We start from the raw sequence: 25140 nt of genomic DNA, 5'->3' as shown, positions 1-25140 counted from the left end.
CGAAAAAGACATTCGAAACTAGTTTGTCAAAATATCTGAATGTCTAACGGAAGAACAGAACATTGATGTTCTTAATCAACCTGACAGGATAGCCAATGCTGACGAGACAAGTTTCATGTTGAATCCTGTAAATTGAAAAGTTTTAGGCCCAAAAGCAGCTAGAAATATTTATGAGGTGGATCAAGAAAATGCCAAAACCTCCATAACTGTAATGTTCATCTTTTTAGCTAGTGGCTTGGTGGTACCACCGATGGTAGTTTTCCTGTACAAGAGGATTCCAGCAGAAATTGGGCACTCAGTTCCAGATTCCTGGGGAATTGGTCACAGCGATAGAGGCTGGATGAAAACTGAAGTCTTCTATGAGTATGTTGGAAATTTTTTTGTGTCATTTCTAAAAGAGAAAAACATCTAAACACCTGTAATTCTATTTGAAGATGGGCCTGAAAGCCACATATTATGCCATATTATTCAACTCTGCACAGAACTTGGTGTTGTATTAATCGCGTTGTATTCCAAGCAACGTGAATTCTTCAACCAGCCGACGTAGCAGCATTTAAACCCATAAAAGAAGGCCAGATGAAAGGAGTACTTAATTTGCGCACAAAGATCACCCTCATGAAGACCTGAAAAAGGAACATTTCTGTCCCGTCTTAGAAGCAGCCTAGAGAAGTACATTAAAGTTAAAATGCTCCGAAGTGGTTTCTGAGCATATGGGCTATTTCCTTGGAATCCTGATTCCATTGATTAATCAAAATGTCTTGGAAGCAAAGTAATAAATGAGACATCAGCTCAGTCATACAGTGTACTATTGCCAAAATTAGATTATGAACATTTCAAATTACTGGTGGCTGAAGAATTAATAGAAAAGTTCAAAGACATTAGGAGTGAGACTGAAGTAGATCACAATAATGAATTTTATATTCTCTTCAGGATGTGGAACGAAGTGTTTCGTAAAGGTATGCAACCAAAGATAATGAAAAAATGAAAAGACAAAGCACTGTTTTAATTCTATAATTAAGCCAATTATTTCAGACTATAAAACGATAGATAACAAGCAAAATTTGGAAACGATTCAGGCAGATAAAGAACACAAAAAACAGGTAGAACAAGAGAAGAAAGAACAAAGGAAGAGAAAGAGAGAAGAAAAACTCTAAATACAAAACAGATGCCTAAGAAAAAGAAAGAGCGAATTACTAACGTGGGTAAGAGTACTGATATAACTGAATTAATGTCATTTTTCAAACAAGGCATGTGTTATGTTTGTGTTCGTAATATTAAAACTGAAAATGGAAGCCTGCAATGTTCACTGTGCAATAAGTTATTCCACGAGAAATGTGTACCTAAAAATCAACAACAGCATATTCCTGATAACACAGACTGCGATGATTTCCTTTGTCATTTGTGCTACAATGTTGATGAAAGTGATAGTGAAAACTTGTTTTTAAATACTGAAAGTGATAATGAATAAATGGGACGTGTGTTGATTTCAATTTTGTTATACATTGTTGAAAAAACGAGTATGCCAAGAACTGTATCAATACCTGCCAAATATTGTAACAACCCTGCCAAGAATTGTATTTTTCAGAACTTATTCTTTTCACATGAAAAAATATTATTATTTAAATTTAAAATGTAACTTGATATATGTGCATATATGTAAAAAATATCCCTTTGTCCCATAGAAGTGTCATTTTTACGATTGAACTTAAAATATATACTCAATTTTTAATTAACTAAAAAATCATCCTTAACCCTGCCAATAATTGTACCTTTCCCCCTATATCTTGCGAACCGCATCTTTTCACTCTTGGCCAACAGAATTGCAAGTAGTTCGTTTCGGTTCACTCAATATTCTTCTGCAATAGAGTATAACATAAAACCTTCACAAATTTTCATAAAGAACAATGTATGAAAATGGAAACTTTTTAAAATAAACTAACCTAGTGTCAATTCACCAATGCACAGTGCTAAGTTCATACAAGTTAATCAACTAACTTCCAATATAAGAAAGGACGTTATAATATAAGGGTACTTACTACATATTCAAAGAAAAGAAAAATAAACATATAACCGCACAACTATTAAAATATACTACGTATTTTATTAGTTACATATATTTTATTTCATACAGATTTATATCTGTTATATACTGTATGTTATTTTAGGAGACAAACTTCACTCTGGCACTGGGAATTGAACCCAAGTCTTCAGTTCTATGCACTGAATGCACTTGCACCTGAGCTATACCTGAGACCATCCACAGTACCAGCACAGTCTAGTATATAGTCGCAAAGCTTGGGGTGATTTTTTGCATTTCTCGCGATAGTTGCTAGCTGCTTGGAGCGCTGTGTGTACTAGGAACAATAGACTGTGTCACTGCCATTGTGATCTAATACAGGCCATAAGGCAGACCATGTGACTCGCTTAAACCGATCATGAAGGGCGGCGTTTCAACCAATTAAATTAATTGGAATGCATAAAAAGTAACATATATTTCTCTGATTGCATTAATAAAATTTAAAACAATGATTAGGAGACACTTCAGACATAATTCCTTGCGAGTTAAGGTGTAATATTATTTTTGGTGTGAAAATTACGTTGTTCGTATGTGTAATAGACCTACCTGCCTTTATTTCGATTAAATATTGCGAAATTATTGTACATTTATTTATGTACGGTTCAATAATTTTCAGTTGCACCACACGAATATTTAGATATGTTGAAATTATAGGTTATGTTTACTGTCCCAGTTGCCCCTTTCTGTCTAATTTTAGTGGTCTCCAATGCCCTGCCATTCATATGGAAATATTATAGGTTATGTTTACTATATCTTATATTCCTAAATTCGCACTTATACATTATAATTAAGCATAATGGCATGTATGATACTCCGCACATTCAATTTGTCTGTATTTTAATACTACAATTGAGTACTGAATTATTGTATTTATCTACTACCTAAGAGACGAAGTAACAATCGTACGTACACTAATTTCATAAGAGTGGTATGATAAATTTTCTGTCTTTATCAAAGAAGGTAGATGTGCTATATTAAAAATCACAATATAAATTCTTTTTTATTAAACCTCAAAATAGCTTCCATTCTAAACTTAAAATGTCGATGCGAAAAGATTATGTTAACATGAAAAATTCTCTTCACATTAAAATAACACAGTTTTGTAATTATTTCTGCAACCTATTATGCAACAAGAAGTAAAGGAAACTTATGGACACATTACACAAAATAAAACTTAGCTATGATACGCAATAAAGTTATAATATAATAATTCACTGAGCTCCATACACTGAAATAGAAAACCCGAACATATATTATGGCCTGGTCTAGATCGAAAAGGCATTGACTGTGCCGTATTTCGCATTGTTGTGAAAAGTTGTGTAAACTGTGAAATGTTCGTTATCGGTTGTAATAACTGTAAATGGCTAAAATACAATAATTTGAGTAATAATATGGGACAAGGAGACGTTTGTTGCACTATAAATTCTAAGAAAAAGAGGTCAGAGTTATCCTTCCAAAAGATCCAGGAAGATGAGTTTATAAAATATAATATATACTTTATGAAAATAATATATAAACCTTATGTATTTCGTATTTCAATAAGGGAAGGAAGGTGTTAATTTTTCAAAAGAACACGATTTCAAAAGTACAATACATTTTATCGTCTGCTAGGGAAAGAGTCTGTGATGAGGCGATAGTAGCGATCCTGGTGGCTAGCAACTATCTATGGATGCATATTTCAACTGTCTATGTTTGCATATTTAGTAAGTATTGAGCTTCGCAACTGTATATACTAAACTGTGGTATCAGTTCAAATGCTCCTTTCTTCCTCTTTGGCCTTAAGCTATGTTTTTTATCACAATCTCATAGAACATCTTTAGACATTACTATACAGGAAAGTATTTATATATTTAATTACTTTGATGGCTGGGTTATTTTATGTATTGTTTAGTAGTTTACACTATTGTAGAGCTGAATATTTTATTAATTATTATATGATATTTTATTTCATTGATTTATAATGTTATGTTATGTTTTATTTAACGACGCTTGCAACTGCAGAGGTTATATCAGCATCGCCAGATGTGCCGGAATTTTGTCCCGCATGAGTTCTTTTACATGCCAGTAAATCTACTGACATGAGCCTGTAGCATTTAAGTACACTTAAATGCCATCGACCTGGCCAGGGATCGAACACGCAACCTTGGGCATAGAAGGCCAGCGCTATACCAACTCGCCAACCAGGTTGACATTGATTTATATCAGTTGCCGTATTTTACGAGAAAATTTTCACTCTGGCACTAGGGATCGAACGCAGGTCCTCAGGTCTATACATCTGAAGTCTGGTTAGTGTAATAAGTAACTAGTAAACGATGTATGCAATGGAGGGGGAAAGGAACTGGCCATCCTACCCCATTATCTCCCGGCTTAGTTGTCTCATGAGTGGCATCTTGTTGGTATCACTTTTGAGGTTCAGATCTGTCTTCAAACAGTTGACTAAACAACTATATAGATGAAGTACTGCAAAATACTATCTAGCAAGTAACTGGTCATTATTGGTGATGTATGCTTGCTACTAAATTCAACTGGTCGTTATTGGTGGTGTGCTTACTAGTAAATTCTAAGTACGCAGGTTCAAGCCCAACTGACGGCTATAGAGTTCCAAAAGACATTAAAATTCTTAGCACTGTTTCCTTCACAAGACAAGCAAGTGCATCACATATCATAGATTTACAGTATGGAAAATAACTGTCTCTGACAGAGATTTGAGACTGAGTATGTTTCTGCAGTATGTTGTGAAACCATACAGGCTTCTAACAAACCAGAAAACAAAATATAAAATACGAGGGAGAATTCAATAATCCGAAAGTCTGCAGGGAGTATTCAAGATAAAATTAAAAAGCCAAAATCTAATTTGAACTTATCAATGCGCTATAGATGCTAAGATCAAAAGCAATCAACTAGCTTTCATAAGATATGAAATTACATACACACATTACACACATACACATACACACATCTATTATACAGCCATACATATAGATAACGGTAAGAAAACTTGCGATTATTTTCGAAAAAAATATACACTCTACTTCACAATTCGTAACTGCTGACCTACACTACACTAGAAAAAACCTAGCAAGCAACATAGCAATACACTACTCCTTGACACTGTCCAAATGGACGACACAACCTATTTTAATACGATATTAGGTATGTTTAACGCACTTCAATGTAAAACTACACAAAGAAGAATAATAATAATAAATAAATCAATTAATATATATATCTATATATATATATATATATACATAAAGAGACTAAGTTACACTAGATCACAATCCTTCCACTAACGACCTTAACACAAACTAAAAACCAACTGAAGAGAAAATAAATGATTCACTACCAAAAAAATTGTTACCGGTATGCACCAAACACCTGACAATTAGGCATGTTGGTCATAATTGTAAACTATTAGCAGACAAAAATGTAGTATGACCCCATGTCATGCCACAACTTTCTATCCCGTGATTTTTCCAACATCATCAAAATTAATAATGTGATGGATCAATCACACTTCATTACACTTCATCTTGCTGCTTCTTCTCGACTTTCGTCCACTCGATGACTCTGATTTAATGACACTGTCGATGAATGTTGAAATTTGCACATTTTTTTTTTATACTCTTACCTTGAGTAATTCATACAGGTAGTAACGGATGTCATAGTCTGTTAACGTTTGATACAACTGTTTGAAGTCCGTGTTATTGACATGTTCGAAGATTAGTGCAGGAGTTCTTGAGACTGGGTCCTTCACCACAGCTTGCAAGGTAATGATATTCGTACCTCCACGTAAATTCTCCAAAATCTTTATTTCACGTTTTATCTTCTTCTTTTTCACAGGCTACGAAAATAAAGAGCAAATTTTAGATTGCTTCAAAATTATACAGAAACAAAATATCAAAAGCTACTCAAAATGTACCATATTGTATCCAAATTCATTTTATATAACTAATGATTAATAATTTATAATACTTATAATATTATTTTAAGATATAGGCCTACCACTGATATGAACTTTAAAATATTTTTTACAAAACATATATTTTGTCAGAAAACAGAAAAGTTAAGTAGTTACCGGTATTCAAATTTGCGTGTTTGAAATTAAAAGCATTAACAAATGTACCTCGAGGTCATAATAGGCTCTAGAAATCAAATCTACTGATTTTCTTTATGTATTAATTATGCAGTAACAACCTGTTCACTCTCACGTTTTTAAATATAGTATCCCATTCGCATTTCTAAATCACAGAAAACCATAAAAGGTGTATGAATAATTTATTAATTAATAAACTACCAAATATAGAAAATAATACCATGACGGATATAAGAATTATTTTAACAACAAAAGAAAAAAGAAGAAAGGAGATAACACTATGAAGAGTCCTTAAAGAATGTGAAATAGTTAACACGAAATACATCTTTATTACATTTATACTTTCTAGTTATATTTCACGAAATGAATTAAGTCCAGACATACATTCATTAGTTTAACTGTGTACGTGACCTACCGAACTTTTAAAAATGTCTGATAAACCAAAAGGTTGACAGTGCAAAAACTACTGGTATGTAAATACATTCTACAACCGTCTTCATGAAGGCAGTTAACTTAATAGCTATGAAGAGTGTGTAATCGAAGTTATTATAAAAACAGAATTAGGGACTCTGAAAATGTCATTGTCTTCTTATCACACTTCTTTGCAATCACATGGACATTTGTGTTTAAATGTTCACTTTCTTAACGATTATTACAGTAATTCTAAATGTTTAACCATTATCATGCATCACATGACGTGGAATTATGTTTCAGTATATATAGGAATAGGGAATTAAGATCAAATTAAGTACTATCTTATCAACATCTAATGAAAGTGCATTTTTGCTTGTCAAGTTAAAAAACTATGTTCTTATCACTTAAATCTTTTAAAAATATATGAAACATTACGTGCTTCAGTGAGTAACAAGTTGCAACTTTAGTTACTGACATAACATTATTTTTTCCACTTTGAACAACCACGCCCATACTTCAAACTGGAGCAAACATAGCGTATACTTTAAGAAAAAGTATACTTGTTTACAAAATTGAGTTTTTATTTATATTTTCAAAAGAAATTAAACAAGCACATCATAAATCTAAAATAATGAAGGTTTTATTGATAGAGCAAAATATATCGTTCAAATCTTGAACATGTTTAGATGTGAGGAAGTAGGCCTAACAGTTATCACGTTCCCTTTTAAAGTGTTTCTTCCTGATTTAACTAAACTACAATATTATAAATACAACAAAAGGCATACCTTTAATATTTTTACTACACACTTCTCATTGTTTGTGATATTGATGGCTTCAAACACTTCACTGTATTTCCCACGCCCAAGTTTCCTAACAAGCTGATAGTCATCTTGTTGCCTGGAGAAAGACCAGATTACATTAAAAACAATAATATAATTCTCTGATGCATGATAAATATTATAGTTAAGTTCCTGCTTCGCGTCTAAATCATCGACCTCCCTCTTTCCACAAAAGAAAATAGCTCATTAATTACGTCCTTAATCATAAGAGATAATAATAAACATTTTCACACTTAATACATTATGGAAAAAGTAGAGATGCATGCAAAACAAACTATTTGAATGGTTAGGTATATCAGACATTTCATAATTCTGAACGTCACTCTCCAATCTTCTTACTATCTGAATCATCAATACTGATAAGGTATATCAGTGACAATCGAAGAGCTAAATAAATTTCTAAGAACAATTTATTCTTTAATACGATGAATTGCACGATGACGTGCAACATTTACGTCCCCACTTACGTCAGCAAAACTAATGCATTAGTAACAATTTCAAGTCCTAAGTGTACAAATAATTAAATTCAGAATAAAATAAACTTCTTTGCAGTGTCAAAATTCATCGGTATATTGAAATGTCAACAACTTTAGAACAGGAAACTTTCTACTGCCCACAGTTCCAAATACAACTGAAATTGAACAGATTCTTGAAATTTACAAAAACCTCAACTTAAATGTTCCCTTAGGAGCCTCAGAATAGTAATATTTCTTAAATGCAGAGAATGCATGATATTTAATAGTGAAATATCACGAACTTCAGGACAAGAGTGAAAAGCAGATTGAAAGTTTCGCTAGTTCTTTAATATTAGTATTTAATATGAATACTAAAGATGAGCCGCAAAATATAATAAACTCCATTTACAGGGTTCTTACAGTTGGATTCAACTTAACTTGCAGTGTTACTTTGTAATGATACAATACAAGAACAAATATTCAATCCGTTCATTAAAACATTGTACGGTCAACCTCCAAAATTTAGCTAGGATCACTTTCATCACAGTGTAATGTGATATCAACTAAATCATACATGATTAATATTTACTACAGAAAAATCAGTATTTTAAATGTCTGATACATTATATAAACTATTACACAACTATAGCACCACTATTTAACTCGATACACTAATTACCGATATTACTGTACGTGGAATATTTCATTACGAAAAGAAATATAACTATAAAAATAGAACACTTTTAAAATACGATGAACACATTCTAACAGTAATAAAGCTAAAGCACAATGTAACGAAAACGTAAAATTCTGGTGTGTAACTTCACTCGAGTTTTAATACACTAAAACATCACGAGCTGTATTAAAAAAAAAAAAAATCTCAGAAACACAATACACAGCACTGTATCTTCAAATTTAAAATAAGAATTTGTAGTAACCTTCATTATACTAGCTCACAAAAAAATGTATTTCTCTTAGTAAACAAACACAACATCCACCAAAAGAGGCAGAAGAAGATTTCAAATCACTATAATTACCACTCGATTCAATCTTAAATGCTATTTTTCTTGTACTTACCCCCAATCCACTACATATGACTCATAATCCCAATACTCGCGAGGCTTATGAGAGTTGATGTCTGAATAAACTCGTGAACGGCTTGGTAGAGCCATTTTAAGAGCCCAATGCGACTGGGATCTCGAGCAGATCGCACGATTTATAGATGCTTTCGCAACATAAGCTTGGTATAATAGTCCTGAAAATACAAATAAATTTTAGCATAGTCATTGGAAATATTCAACAATATATATCATGGCCAGGGAAACCCATGGCCACATGTCCATAATTTTAAAATAAATAACACATATTCGTACAAACTAAATTTTCCACAAACTTAATGCAACAGTATTAACTACAATCATATTATTCTATTATCGAACGAATGATGACTAAATATGTTACAAATAAAATTGTATTATTGAAATACATGCAAACTAACCTATATAAATTCTTACAGTTCCAAGTTAAACATCACTTTTAGAAATGTGGTTGTTAATACTTATAATAAATAATAATCCTACAATCTCTGTTCATAGTCAAGTTCACTAAATAAACCTTTACATCCCTCTCAATCTTTAATGTTCATACAAGCTTATACAGAATATTTTCATCAGATCAAATGATACATTGAATTTCGTTCCGTAGAAAGTTAATTTTATTACCCACTTCCTCGAATTAAAAAATTGCAAATTAGCCTCACAAAATTACTAAAATCAACAAAACCAATAACATTAATCCTGGATTCTCAATATAGTACCATATACGAATACTAAAAACGAAATAGCCCCTGCCCCCACATCTTAGCAAACGCCATTACTTGCGCCGTATCTTCCATCGGGAACCAAACTACATCACAATTTCGCACATGATTTCTGCATACCTAATACATTCCGAGGTGGAATCCTGGTTCACTAATGAATATACATACACAAAGAGTTTTAGAATGTATAAAATGGCGTGGAAAAAAAGACTTTGAGTTCACAATTCGATTGCGTATTTAAAGGTGAGCCGGCTTCTCAAAGAGTAAAATCCAAGATGGCTGCTTACAGCCCGCCACGGAAAACTGGGAAACGAGGCTTGCGAAGCACATTTCTTCCACCCCCCTCTACAGTTCATTGAGTGTTTTCGAAGATCTATAACAGATGGCGGAGAATACATTAATGTAAATTGCACAGTCGGCCATTATGAGTCTATTTAATGCTATAAAAATTTTAACATTTAAAAATCTAACTTCAAAATATTACCACTTACACACAGAAGAAAAAAGAGAGACTACAAATAAACAGTAAATGAGACATGCAATGAAAAAGTTCGCGTTGTTTTTTTTCCTGATATAATGCAGCAGTGAAAGTAATTATTTGAGTAAATAAAAAAAACTCAAAGAATTTGAGGAAATTTCGAAATTTACAAATTAGAAAGAAAAACAATAAAACTATAGATTAATGAAATGAAACCTCGTTCGATTTATGTATGATCATGTCAACTTTCCGATACAGAGATCGATTTACTATTTGACAATGTAGCGGTAATTGTAATCAGAATAATGGTGATATACTGTGCCAGACACGGCCTCTATTATTCCCACAAAGACTGACACTCAGCTACAGATCATACTTTCAACTAGCCTATTTGCACTTGAAGGAACTTACACAAAATCATGAACACAAGACATAATCAATAGAAGATCTGAAAAGCGTCTGACACATGACACATCGGTGACAAACAAGTGAACGATAAGGTGGGGGGAGAGCTTATAGATGTGAAAGAATAGGTACTGTACAATATTTAATTAAATATAGATAATTATATTATGCAATATATACTATTTGGAATAACATTATAATAACACTTAAAGTTAATTGCGTAAGCTCTGAATCAACATATTGTAAACTTTCTCATACAGGTATGAAGTTCAGTGGCGTGAAGCCAACAATACTTCAGTGGCGAGAGTTGGTATTGTAATGTCTATTATACCTACAATAATGCGGCAACATAATATGTTGAAAAATGCGAATATAGGAGAAACCTTGACAAACATAACAACAAAATTTTTACAAGATGAGAACGTTACCGATACTGACTTGCGCGAATGAAATTTCGACATACAAATTACTGAACAGACCAAATAAATCGAGTCAGAAGAATTGAAATTGTTACGTTCCTTGGTGGGATGTTCACTTTTAAATCAATATACACGAACTGAACTGAATATAATATACAGAGTGTCCAAAAAATCTCGCACCATAGGACTAATCATAGCATGTGTTACTAATTACAGCATATGTTCTGTATATGCTCCACCTAGCTACGCACACGTATGGAGGTGAAATCGCATATTGTTTAAAACACGAGTTACAAATCCAGGTGTTATGGTGCGGCACTCATCCTCTATCCTTCGGCTTATATATTCCATGTCTAAAAAAATCTTGATTCTGTAGACTCGTGACTTAACATATTCCCAGAAAACAAAGTCTAGCAAATTCAAGTCCGGCGATCGTGGAGACCAAACGACGGAACCTCCGCGACCAAGTAACGAAGAAAGTTATCGTCCAACTATATATAAAACACATACTATGATTTGCTCTATGATACGGGACTTTTCGGACACTCAGTATGCTTTACTGAGAATGAATGTAAAATAAACAGAGGCAAGAATATTACATTCATATTATAGGAATGTCCAGGGAAAAACTCCAAAATAATGTGAAATTACAAACCCAGATAACAGTAAGATAACGGACATCCTCCGTCTTGATAGAGAATGACTCATTTTTCAAGTTGGGAATGGGAAGAAGTTATATCAGGCCTAACCCGATAACTAAATTTTTCTATAGACTCCGTCAAACAGCAACGTAATTTATTTAATGTGCCATTAATAAAACAATTTTCAGTTTAGGTAGGATGCTATCAGTGATGTCGAAAAATTAGGAGGGGGTCGCAGTTATTATTGGGGCGCTTTAAATTAAGGAATTTCGGAAATTTAGGGGAAGCTCAAATAAAGCCCCTCTGACTAATGTGAGCTACAAAAGCTACTGCAAGGCCACTGGATGTGACGTTTAGTAAACATACAAAACTAACATTTAAAATTAAACAAATTTCAGTGGATGTATATCACAATATGAAAAGATTTACGAAATAAAACAAGATAATAAACTCAACAGAAAACAAAATGGTAATTCCAATCTTGACCAACGGAGAGAACTGATTGATTAATAAAATAAAACTCAAACAAGAGAAATGAGTTTTTTTGCTGGTTATACAAACAGAATCCATGTGAAAAACAAAGAAAAAAGAAAACAATAAAACTTAGAAAATAACTCGTGAATCATACACCTAGTGTTCACAAAGATATGGGTTGGCCTTCCAACAAATTAAAAGATAGTTTCCTATGACTTCCTGTGACATAGTAACAAGTCGAGACACCTATTTCTGAAATAATAATAATAATAATAATAATAATAATAATAATAATACCGGTAATAATATTTATTTTTTTTTACTTTAAGAACAAGTCGTCCACCACCGTGGAGTAACGGTTAGCATGCCTCACTGTGAAAACGAGCGGGCCCAGGTTCAAATTCTGGTTGGGACAAGATACGTGGTTGAGGTTTTTCCGGGGTTTTCCCTCAACCAATTAAGAAAAAATGCTGGGTAACTTTTGGCGCTGGACCCTGGACTGATTTCGCTCGCATTATCACCTTCATCTCAGACGCTAGATAATTATAGCAGTTCATAAAGCGTCGTAAAATAACCAATTTAAAAAAGAACAAGTCTCCACAACCGGTCAGGATCAGAATAGACCATTTAGGAAAAAGCAGTACAAAAACAGTACAAAATTTCGTGGTGCCAGTGTTTTAAGAGAAGATTAAAGAATACTAGGCATTTTACCGCATTTTATCCTTCACTTATATTATGTTCTTCCCGAATTCTAAAGAGCTCTTAATTTATTTCTAAGCCAGTAAAGAGAATTCCCTTAAAATAATTTCTGTATTTCATTTTCACGTTTTCGGAAAAAAAAATTGTTTCGAGGCGGTTATCACGGAAATACACCCGCTATTATTTAGTAAGTCTATGAATATACCCTGGTCCCAAAGAATGGCTTTCGACATGCTGTCTATGTAGCTTATATACAACGATTTCTCCTAAACTATTTTTGTTCATATTCAATATTATCTTAAAGTCAAACACTAAAGCGGTGATAAAAATAACTACAGCTGTGGCGCGTCAATCCTAAATGGGGACATTTGAGTGAATATCAGAGTGAATATCCACCTTTGGGAAAAGAAAACTCATCCCTAAAGTATACTAATGGAATATAATAATTCTGAATAAAAGAATGGGTCTTTATTTCAAAAATCGAATGTGATTTTGTGGTATTCGAATAAAATGAGGACAGGAAAACTGTTAGAACGAAGTATCACTTCTCAGCCATCGATATACTGTGCGTGGCATTAATAATTCCGAAGATCTATTAGTATAACTTTTTGTATGGAATAAATAAAAAAAAAAAAAAAAAAAACATAGTTACGGGAAAGTGCAACAAAACTTAAAACCCCGTGCACCAGAGCTTTAAAAATGGCGTCACAGCAGCTAACAAGGTCATAAATACACATTAAATTAACTCTCCTCTTAAACCCCCGTTATGAGGGAGTGAATGTCCACAGACACAAGTTGTTTACAATTTCTCCTATAACGGCCTGATTCAACAGTCTTAATGGTTATATGACTAGCAAGGGATATACTTAGATGTCATTATAAACCACTAATATGCTTCAATATTTATTCCACTTTGAAATAACGATTTAATATAAGAAGACAATTACAACAAACGTAAGTTTTTTTTTTTAATTAGTGACATTTACTTAAGCCGTACAGATTTCTAGGCCTAATTTAAGTAAAATATCTGTCTTTTATTGATTCTAAAAAAAAGTGTGCACAAATCAGAAATTGAAAATTTGTCTTTATGATTGAGTGCAAATTAAGTGATGTCATTTATGTACATATCGTGAATAATAGCTCAGTAATATGCATTACAGAAAGAAATAGGCGTATCATTCGTAACATGAAAAAAAAAAAAAAGACCTTAATTTTTCGAAACGTGTAAAACATATGGTTCTTGCCACCTCATGAAAAATACATTATTAACCAGCATTTATTTTATAAGTTAGACTAGACTAATGATAATACGTTGCAGGTCGCTTGTGTGTGTACCTTGGAAGGTAATAAACATATAATTTAATTATTAAGCACACGGACGATGAAGAGTTGACGAAATAGTTTTGCTGAGAGCAGTTTGTTCGTAATACCGGTACGAAATATTTTGTTTGTACTAATAGCAGCCACAACCTGATAAGCAGCGCAAATTTGAACCATATTATAGCGTGTGGTGACAACTGTACGTGCCAACTTCATGGCGCATGCTTTTTAAATGAAGCTTGTAAATACATTCTAAAGTGTAGGCCTATCTTCATTATTTGGAATAGACTCACAATTATTTCTAGTGGTTGCCATATTTGTCTCTGAACTTAAATACAGAGCGTTCGCTTACTTAATGTAGGTCGACTGGGCGGCGCGCGACCGGCATGAAGGCCATGCAACATGCGGCAAAAAGTCTCCCGCACGCTCGGCAGTCCAATTCAGTCTCTCTGTAGGAATGGTTGTGTTGACGTTAGATTGCGTGTTACTCTTCTGATTGTGTATTACAAATTCTAGCCCGGAGGTGGACGATGCATTTTTCAGGCGAAAAAAAAGAAAATCCAAAGTACGCATTGTTCCGGAAGAAGATGAGATTCTTAAATGTCATTCGATCAATGTTAAAAGTAAGATTCTAAAAAATTAGTAGGCCTGCAGTTCATAATCTCAGATGGGTATGTCTCTGCCGACTAGTTCTTGGCGGTGTCCTCTCATATTCAAAAGTAACGACAATGTAAAAATTCTCGATATCATCACAGTCTACTATATACAGTCACAAAGCTTGAGTTTTGAGGGTGCTAGAAACAATAGACTGTGACGGTACTATTTTGCATTGCCTGTAATGAGACGTTATTAGCGATCCTAGTGATGAGCAACTATCTAATGTTTGCATATTTACTACGTATTGAGCTTCGCGATTGTATATACTAGACTGTGATATCATCAGATCAGTGAGTAAAATCACGTAGCCGCCCCTACCTCCATAGATGTTCTCATGGATTTTGTGTAATAACCAGATTAGCAGTAATAACTGGACATTTCGAATCAGTTTATGATAATTGTCAGACCTAAGGCAAACATATTCATATTTGAGTTTCTTCTAAATTAACAGTCAAACTAATTTAGATAAGACTTTGAATGGCCGAGTTGTAGTGTTTTAACTCGTTATTGTTGATGATTTTTTTTCTCGCTGTTATTTATACTCGCTTTAACATCTTTGGTCATATCGCGAGTTAATCTTTTGGGTGAAATCCGAAAGCCTGTGTACTATTGTTGAGACTGGTTCTATTGTGAACTAGATAGCGACTGTATAATTATATTACGGATTTGTTATGAATATGATTTCGGTGATGAATGAGGCCGGTGATATTCAGGGATGCTGTGGCCCGAATTTCCTGGCATTTGCCTTACGGTTGACGGTAAACCCTGACAAACCTCAACCAGGAAATTCAACCCGACCGGGAATCGAACCCGGGCCCTCTGCGTAAGAGACCAGCATGCTGACCCCTACACCACAGAGGTGATCTGATGAGTATTATTTTTATATTTTAAGTGTTTCCCTTCTATGCGTGACAATTGCATTATTGAGGCCTGTGGCATTTAGCAGTGATGTTACTCAACTGTCGAAACTAGAAACTATATTTCGGAAGCATTACTTAACTTGATGCCGTTTGGAAATATGGGAATGCGTTTGTCAGTTACGAAAGTACATTCTGCTTTCTGTATATAAACCTTGAGAGCAAAATAAATATTAGAATTGATTCGATTGATTTTTCAGAGACAAGAAGTATCTGCCATACTTCAGCATGAAATTCCAAATGGTAAGTTCTAAATAGTAGACATACTTTATTTCTAGTTTATTATAGTAATTACGAAGCTATTGTTGCTTCACGTAGGCTACATGTAAAATACAGTATGTCTTCGTTTAAAGACTGTATCAGTACAAAAATAACCAACACTCCTACATTATGCTAGTTTTCCGTTTTCCCGCACCAGTATTTAAATCTTGCCTTGAAAGACTGTCCACCAAATGTGTGTGATGTCAAGTACAAAGTTTCTGGGGAAGGACAGATTCAGATGTACCACTAAGACGGCAAAATGTGTATGCACGTATGCACTTAAAAACCAGTACGAGTACATATGCAAAAAAATAAAATATGCAGTGTTAAAATTTATATATATATATATATATATATATATATATATATATATATATATATAATTTATTATTACTGATGGTTTTTCTGTTATACATAACAATATTGAAACACCATCAGTTGTTAAAGTTGCACGCCTTTCAACTAAGTGCGTAAGTATTACACTCCTGGCACATTTTTCGTTAGGCATCGTTTGAAAAACTAATTCAAAATTAATCATTTTCTTGCGCTTAAGTTGTTCTAAAATATAATGTACTCTACACACTATCGAAGATTCGACTTGTCACCATAATAAAATGAAATATTCTGATTTACCACCGCGGCAAGTAGAAAACAGAAAATTGCATTATCATGACTATTTGAAATTCGAGTTTAGCGAGCGCAAAAATATCCATCAACACTTTCTGCAACTTCCGCGCAGCTCATATTGCTGCGATCTGAGACAACTCTCAAAATAATACGCTCGTGCAAAATAGACGCTAAGACGGCTTCTTATTTTGATTTTCTGTTATTTTAATCTCAGCTTTCATCCAACATAACGTCCCAATATAAGGCTATACATTTGCATAGAACAGTGATTCGCCTACAACAATGCACTGGCTGCATGTCGTAAGATTGTAATAAATAAATTATGTTTATGTTCCCATCGTGAATGATGGTATGACTTCTTGATTTTACCGTAACGTTTATATTCTTAAGTTAACGCTTACGTTATGTTTAATTTTCATTGTGAATGAGCCTTTACGATCAGCGCGTCTGACTGTGAAACGAGCGGGTTGGGCCAAGTTACCTTGTTGGGATTTTTTTTCCGGGGTTTTCTCTCAACCAATTGAAGCAGAATTGCTGGATAACTTTCATTTCGCCATCATTAATTCACATATTATCCATACCATTGCCCGAGTTAAGTTCACTATGCGGCATGCTGTACTTGTACAAGAGCGCGGTCATTCGGCTACCCAATCATTCACAGAATAGGAGTGGCAAGCACAATAAGCCTCAGGCTGCAGTGCAAGCCTTCGGGTCCCTCTTCAATACAAGAGCAAAAAAAATGCAGTACATACAAATATGCTTAAATTACACATTCCTCTGAAGGGGAAAGAAATAACGCAGTTGTAATACTATTTTTTGTTCGCAACAATGAGACTCATTGTCAGCTGAAAAATAGAAATGCCGTGTAACATTACACACAGTTCGGCTCTACATTAACAGTATGATTAATCGATAGGTCTATACCGTATAAGGAAAAAGTGAAAGACTGCATCCATAATTAATTTTGTCCAATATTCTTCGCCTAATCTTTTCGTAGGCCTATATTGTTACACATTGTTACAATGTTATACAGTGCGGTCCAAATCTGTAAAGTTTGGCACATCAGCGTAGCAGGATTAGTCTCGGTGTCTGGTTACACAGACAGCTGTAAAACAACATCGAAATGCCAAATTACAAACAAATATAAAAAAGTAAACAATATTTACTTATCCTTATTTTAAAGACGCTAGTGGAAAGGATTCTCTTCCTCGTCTATACAAGTTGATAACGACTCAGGAAGTTATGGCCACATCTATGGCTCTTCTATTCAGGCGGCTCGCGTTCGATCTCTGGATGGCCGCATCTGTAGCTCAAGGACTAGCGAACCTGGTCTTCTATCCAGGCGGTTCGGGTTCGATCTCCGGATGGCCGCATCTGTAGCTCAAGGACTAGCGAACCTGGTCTTCTATCCAGGCAGCTCGGGTTCGATCTTCGAATGACCGCATCTGTAGCTCAAGGACTAGCGAACCTGGTCTTCTATTCAGGCGACTGGAGTTCGATCTCCGAACTACACTACCGGTCAAAAGTTTTCGATCAGCTATGAAAACAACTACATACTTTATTTCAATGTACAAACACATCGGAAAAACTAAATAGACCAACAAAATAAATATTTTCTCTCTCTAGCATTATGATATGATAGAATATTCAAAACGAAATCCCTGTTTTAACCACAAATCCATATTTTGATAGGTGATCGAAAACTTTTGACGGTAGTGTAGGTCGTGATAGAATTTGTGGTGGAAAAAGCAGACAATGCAGAGGGTTTTTCTCAGGGTACTCTCATTTTCCTCTAACATTTCATCATGACTCTCCACCTTCTCATTTCATCTACCATCTGTGATTAGTTTAAAAATAGGTTGGAGGTAACACGGATTCCAGAAAAGACTTGCGGCACCACCTCTGGGACTTATCAGGTACTCGTTTTGGGATGAGACCCAGCTCTATCAGGTTGAGGCAGGATGACCCACCTGTAAGCATCGGATTCACAAATACCATCCAGGCTTCCTGTTGGACGTTGAAATTATAATCTTTCAAGTCTTCTTATAACTGACGTTTACGAAATACCGCACTCCTTAGCTAATCGACATCTCAATTTTTTGGGCTTAATTCTCTTTTTTTACGTGTATTTTTTTCTAGCATTTCTTGAGTGAGGGCTGTCGTAGGACAATAATTATTCTTGTCACAAACTGTTCTAAATTCACAAAAATTTTCGACAGTTTATTGCACCGCTGAATAAGAAGTATAACATACAAACAAATCTATCGTCAGACTTTTCTTTAGCAAATAAGTTCCAACAAAAACCGGTGCATTGTTCACCCTAATATTCAACCATCTTACACTTTTTTTTAACTCCAGCATTATAAACAGTCTTTATTGTTAGTAAAAATCGTTCATAGGATGCCACATTATTGTACCAGTGCCGTAAAATATTACCATGCCGACTAAAACGTCATAACTTCTGTTATGACGGCATAAATTGTGCCATAAAATTAATATTACGAAACGATTTGCCGTGCAATAATTCTTCACTACTGTCATAGCAACCATAGATCATGCCATTGAACTAATTTGATGTTATTTCTTTATTAAATGCTTTATAATGCTGTTATATTAAAAATAATGTATGAAACACGTTTATAATGTTAATACAGTTACAACATTCACCAAATTAGGAAATAACATTATAAACTTTTGTAGTAGGCTATTTTGAATTTCTACACATACTGACATATTATGCAAAGTAAGTAAATTTATAAGAAACCGAAAGAAATAATATACCGGTACTATGAACATAATTAGAAATGAAAGATATTACTGGATTCAGTCACCCCGAACAGCAAGTCACACTGCAATGGCTGAGAAAAACCTCGTCCCACTGGTGGGTAAAATACAAAATGCCAATTGTGCACTCAGTTTGGTTACCCATAGTGGCCTTATGTACTGCAGAGTTCCTATGCAGCCAAGTCCCAGGTAGTAATGTTCCATGGACTTAATGACGGTAGTGCGGAGCGCCTGTCTTGAGGAAGCTAAGCGTAAGGGTTGGAGTAGGACTGGTCTGTGTAGAGAAGCGTCCACAGACCTGTTCATATGATAGCGTATGATCACTCGCCGCCTGACAACAGATTTTGCTAGGTAAAGGTTGGAATGGGACCGGTCTGCATTGGAACTCTCTGTACTTTCAGAATTTAATTTCGATATAGGTAAGAAATTACCGTTATTTTCCATGTAGTCCTCTCGACTCCATTTCAGATTTATTTCCCTCCTGATTAGTATGAGTTTTTGTCGCCCTTGGCCCTGTCTGAGCCTACGAACAATAATTGAGGATAACAGTGATATATGAGTTGAAATTCTCGAGTTGGTGGACAGTACAAGTTACACTAAAACTGAGCAACTGCAAAGTAACTAAATTAAAGGGATAATTACTTACCATGTAAACATCACTGCAAAGTAGAAAATAATATTGACTGTCCATCAGTCAGGTTCATTTGGCAGTGTTTTGCTGTCGGCAAAGCACTGTGCCACTTTAGTGTTATTGTTTTGAAATATTATTTAATAAACAACATCAAGAGAAAATTACGTTAAAAGAATATAACATATATAACAAAGTTATCTTTTAATTATAAGCTGTAGCTGAATTTTTACATGACTATCGCAAATTTCATCTTCCTGTTGCCAGATTTTTCCTACTCCAGGCATAAACATTGTCCTGAATTATTCGTCCAATAATATAAAAGTATAGTGTGTCTTACTCGTGACCTAGCCTGTGACGAGAAACAGGCTGGTGAACCACTATACCATGTCGTAAGAATTAGCAAAAAAACACACACACATTCCTCTTCATTTCTCAAACAACGAATATACTCCTGTTCAAATTTCGTCGCAATATCCTCATTAACGGTAAAATTAAAACACCCAGCCTGTTTTCTATGACGGAATAATGGGTTCGATAGCGAGTGAGACATACTGTATTACTGCAGGGTATATTCATACTCGAATGAAACATTCTGTATTAATGCAAGGTATGTTCATACTGTCACTTTGCTGTACTGCTGTATTGGTCTGAAAGTTGACTACGAATTATTACAAAAGATAGTATAATGGTAGGGGAAATGGGAATACTTAAAGAAAACATACCACAACAGTCCTTGTTGTATGTGTATGTATGTATTTATTCACACTGCAAATGGGTATATACCCGGTGGCAACTAATTACACTCAATAATGACAATTAATAATAAACACAATTAATACTACTACTACTACTACTGCTACTACTACTAATACTTACTGGCTTTTAAGGAACACGAAGGTTCATTGCCGCCCTCACATAGCCCGCCATAGGTCCCTATCCCGAGCAAGATCAATCCAGTCCCTACCATCATATCCCACCTCCCTCAAATCCATTTTAATATTATCTTCCCATCTACGTCTCGGCCTCCCCAAAGGTCTTTTTCCCTCCGGCCTCCCAACTAACACTCTATATGCATTTCTGGATTCGCCCATACGTGCTACATGTCCTGCCCATCTCAAACGTCTGGATTTAATGTTCCTAATTATGTCAGGTAAAGAATACAATGCGTGCAATTTTCCAAGTACCAAATCTCAAAACTTTATTCCTTTGCTGTGGTCGTGCCAGAGAATCAATCCCATTCCGAGGCTTATTTGAAGGTTTCGTAACAAGCTGTTTTTTTACGGTGATGGGTTGTTAGCCCTTTGCCCAACCCTCAAGCTGGAGGACCACCCCTCATTGACTGTCCGCAACTGCTTATTCAATATATTCACAGCTACCCTCCATATCTGGAGGCCGTCTCCTCGATCCGCAACCTGAGGATGCGCCATGCCGTGGTGATAGGGACCCACAATACATAATTAATACCATTAATAATAATAATAACAACAACAACAGGGAGCATCCTAAATTAAATGAAGCACAATCACTTAAAATAACATTTAAAGTAAATTTAATTTGTATCTTAACCCTAAGTTCGAACCAAAACCCAGAGTATGGTATGTTCATACCTACACAAGTACCTTTCAGCTCTACACTCATTTCGCTGACAAGTCACTGCACTGGAACTACGACACATTTCACTGATTCTACCCTGATTTCACTAACACTTCAAAAACATTTTACTGTTCAAATACTTTGCACTGCCACTATAAACTATAAAACTTCATTGACAGAAACACACTTCACTTACACAACACACTTGACTGACACAACACACTTCTTCACTGATACAACACTTCAAATAACAAAATATCAATTACACCCTTTAAATAGTGTGTATAATATACTACCGTCTATTAGTAAAGTCCTTAAGCATATTTTTAAATATGCAGGTAAAGCATTCCAGTCCCTGATAGTACGATTGAGAAAAGAATACTTTCCAGTGTCCGTCCTCTGTCTTCTTTCTCTCAGTTTATATAAGTGGTCGTTCCTTGAATAGTAATTTGACGGCTGCAACCTATTTTTTATTTCTCTCCAAGCAGGCTCTTCTCTGTATGTTTTGAACAATGCACATAATCGAATTCGCGTTGTCCTGTCCGTGAGTGTGTCCCACTTTAATGGTGAGTTATTATGACAACGCTTGAGAGCCCATTTATGAATCTTTTCCAGTTGTTAGCCATAATTCCACTTGGACTATCTGGGATTTGAACTTATCTCAGTATGGAAAGGTGACTCTCTAGCTACTGGGCCAACAATGCACCTATTAGTTTGCAGTGGAGATCTATAAAGAAAGATAAACATAATAAATAAATAAATAAACAAATAAATCAATCTATCAAAGATTGAATGGATCAAACACGCTGCTATGCATAAGTTTAGAGGAAGTGTACTGTAATGATATGAAAGACAGTAAATGGTCTTGAGGACAGGAACTTACAAACACGCATTTTGTTTTCAGATGATTTTTCTCGTTCTTGTCCTGACTGCTGTTGCATTCAGTTTTTCTTCAGACGAGGACCCAACACTTCCAGACCCCAGATTCACTTCCAGCTTGATTGGAGGAAAATTACTCAAGAAGAAACTTTTACTGCTAAAAAAGGTTTTACATGGTTAACCAAATCATTGTAAACCATTTCTTCATAAAAAAAAAGATTTGCATTATTTCATTTCCATCTTCACCCTGTACAAATGTTACAAATTGTTAATAAATAAATGTTTAACTAATACCAGTATAAGTTTTTATCAATATATTCATGTATCCATTGTATGTATAATCAGAGACAGGCTTTAACAACCAAGCTCTATTCCAAATGTGACCGCTAGATTTAAAATCGTTGCCACACTGTGTTCATTTCTAACAGCTACTGAGAATTTTTATTTTCATAACAGAAGTTTTTTTTATTTTGTTTCAATTCCACATACAGCAGCTTGCAATGCTGGAATATTTTTGTACAGTAGTCATAAGATTGGCCACACTAGGACATGAAATCCCCAGATTTAATTCCCTTTTCAAGGAAGTCATGTTACGAATTTTTATAACCCAGCTTATCACAGAGATGCCAGTGTATTTTTACACACTGTCCTCGTCTGCATTTGAAATTTAAATCATTAAAACTAATGACAACACAAATTACATGACATACATATCAACTTTATTCCCCTCTCAAAATGAACCACGCTAGTAAATTTTACCACCTTTAAAAATTCATCACCCTCTCTTCACTTTGACCCTAAGATCTCTGATATAGTAAACCCCAAAAATATCGTAACAGGTATTGGTACTTTAGTATCAGATAATATCAAAAAGGTGATTCTATATCTGTCTTAGATTGTGATGTTCGATCAGTGTAATACTTTTCAGTTTGAATTGTTGAGTCAGAATGTGTTTATCATTTTCCAATACAATTTTTCCCTCGAAATTATTCAAATCAACTTTACAGGGAGTTATACCTGAAATCTTGATTTGCATAATACACGTCACTGTTCGTTAACAGAAAACCACAATTTAAGTCACACGGAGTTAGTGTGCACTCGAAGTTGGTTGCTTTACGGTTGTCTGCCCACGTTGAGGTCTGTGGATATAGAGGGAAAAAATTGGATCGGTGTCGGGTAGAGTTCCTGGGTAGCTCAGTTGGTAGAGCGTTGGTACGTTAAACCAAAGGTCCTGGGTTCGATACCCAGCCCCGGAACAATTTTTCCCTCGAAATTATTCATTTTCCAATATTTAATTAATTCCATAATATTAAGAATTTTGACTAAGTATTAGTACTGCACTTATACTTCGCTAAAAAACATACATAATGACAGCCCATTAAAAATATATAAGAAATAGCTCTGAGTAGTACTGCAATAGATTTTAATTATTAAAAAAAAATACTATTACTGCCAAAATATACCGCAACTTGAAACTTCATTACAAATTTGTAGAATTAAAAAAAAAAATGCATACGAATACCGAAGGAGAAAATAACTGACAGATACAGAGATTCCCTGTTATTCATACTTTCTAAGGATTAAAATTTTTAAATAATGATTATCCTTAGATTACTGGTACTTAACCCCAAATGAAAAACTAGTACTGAATGTGTGTAACTATGCAATATTTGCAGATATTGAAGATATTCTGCAGCAAGTAATACATAGTAACTTAAATCTAGCTTCAAAAACTTTTAATTTAGACATTACCACAAAAAATAAAGACTATTGAATTTGCCATCTATTTCCTATTACTTAGTTTTATGGTGACCCATTTTAAGGTATAAATTTCATTCCGCCTTCTTCTTCAGATCATCCTTTAATATGTATCTACTATACTTCTATTTATATTCAACAATTTTTAAATTTATCTGTGAGAATGAAACTTTGTATGATGAAAAATAATTAAGCTCTCATATATCCAATTAAGTATTTTTATTAATTTGTCTTTGATGTTCACTTTAACACTTTTTATAAAATATAAATTTTTTTTTAAAACTTAAAACTTTGAAAGTGTTAAAAAGATAATATACCTTGTATGACGAATGGCATTGTTTTGACACTGGTATCATGTCTTCGACATACAAGGTATATTATCTTAACAATTTTAACACTTTTAAAGTTTTAGGTTTTTAAGAAAGTTTTATATTTCTTATTTTACGTCCCACTTCACTTTTTGGCAATGCTGGTACTCCACAACATAACTGTACACATGTGTGAAGGGAGGAAAGTCACGACACAGTATGCTAACCCTACTACATCATGCTATGAGTAGGTGCACCCCCACAATTAAGTGATTGAATATTAAAGAGGCATTGAATTCTTATGTTTTTAGAACAAAGTGAAGTTAACTACTTCGAAGAAATAACAACAGAACATGTCTTCAATTTAAATTATTTTTTGCTACATTATTTCATACACAAAGGAGACAATAAAATTAATATGCTCAGTTAAACAGACTGTACTAAAAATTGCATAAAGATACAACATTAATGAAATTTTCATTCTCACAAAAAAATAGATAACCGTAAACAGAAATTAAGACACGCAAAATCGATTATATCTTACAAATATTTCAGCTGTAATTAATATTATATCTTACAAATAATTTAA

General features: G+C 34.2%; 1 protein-coding gene and 1 long non-coding RNA gene across 4 annotated transcripts in view; one reads left to right on the top strand and one right to left on the bottom strand.

The window, feature by feature from the left end:
- Window positions 1-10098, bottom strand: part of CkIIalpha (casein kinase II subunit alpha) — a 53334-nt gene extending 43236 nt beyond the window's left edge. For 2 of the 3 annotated variants that reach the window (XM_069826047.1, XM_069826045.1), the window contains exons 1-4: window positions 9821-10098; window positions 8959-9136; window positions 7373-7484; window positions 5709-5921 (exon numbers count right to left, since the gene is read on the bottom strand). In XM_069826047.1, coding sequence (XP_069682148.1) covers window positions 5709-5921; window positions 7373-7484; window positions 8959-9053 — 420 coding nt within the window. In that variant the 5' untranslated portion in view covers window positions 9054-9136; window positions 9821-10098. Of the gene's footprint in view, window positions 1-5708; window positions 5922-7372; window positions 7485-8958; window positions 9137-9379; window positions 9766-9820 lie in introns of those variants that run through there. The other variant, XM_069826046.1, reaches the window with a different exon arrangement.
- Window positions 10099-14046: 3948 nt separating this feature from the next.
- Window positions 14047-22776, top strand: LOC138699852 (uncharacterized). Its single transcript, XR_011332091.1, has 2 exons — window positions 14047-15953; window positions 22511-22776. It is a non-coding gene; the product is annotated as an uncharacterized lncRNA (long non-coding RNA).
- The last annotated feature ends 2364 nt before the right edge of the window (window positions 22777-25140 follow it).

Source organism: Periplaneta americana, chromosome 5 (assembly GCF_040183065.1).
Source record: "Periplaneta americana isolate PAMFEO1 chromosome 5, P.americana_PAMFEO1_priV1, whole genome shotgun sequence".
Lineage (NCBI taxonomy): Eukaryota > Metazoa > Arthropoda > Insecta > Blattodea > Blattidae > Periplaneta > Periplaneta americana.
This window is presented reverse-complemented; position numbering and strand designations above follow the sequence as displayed.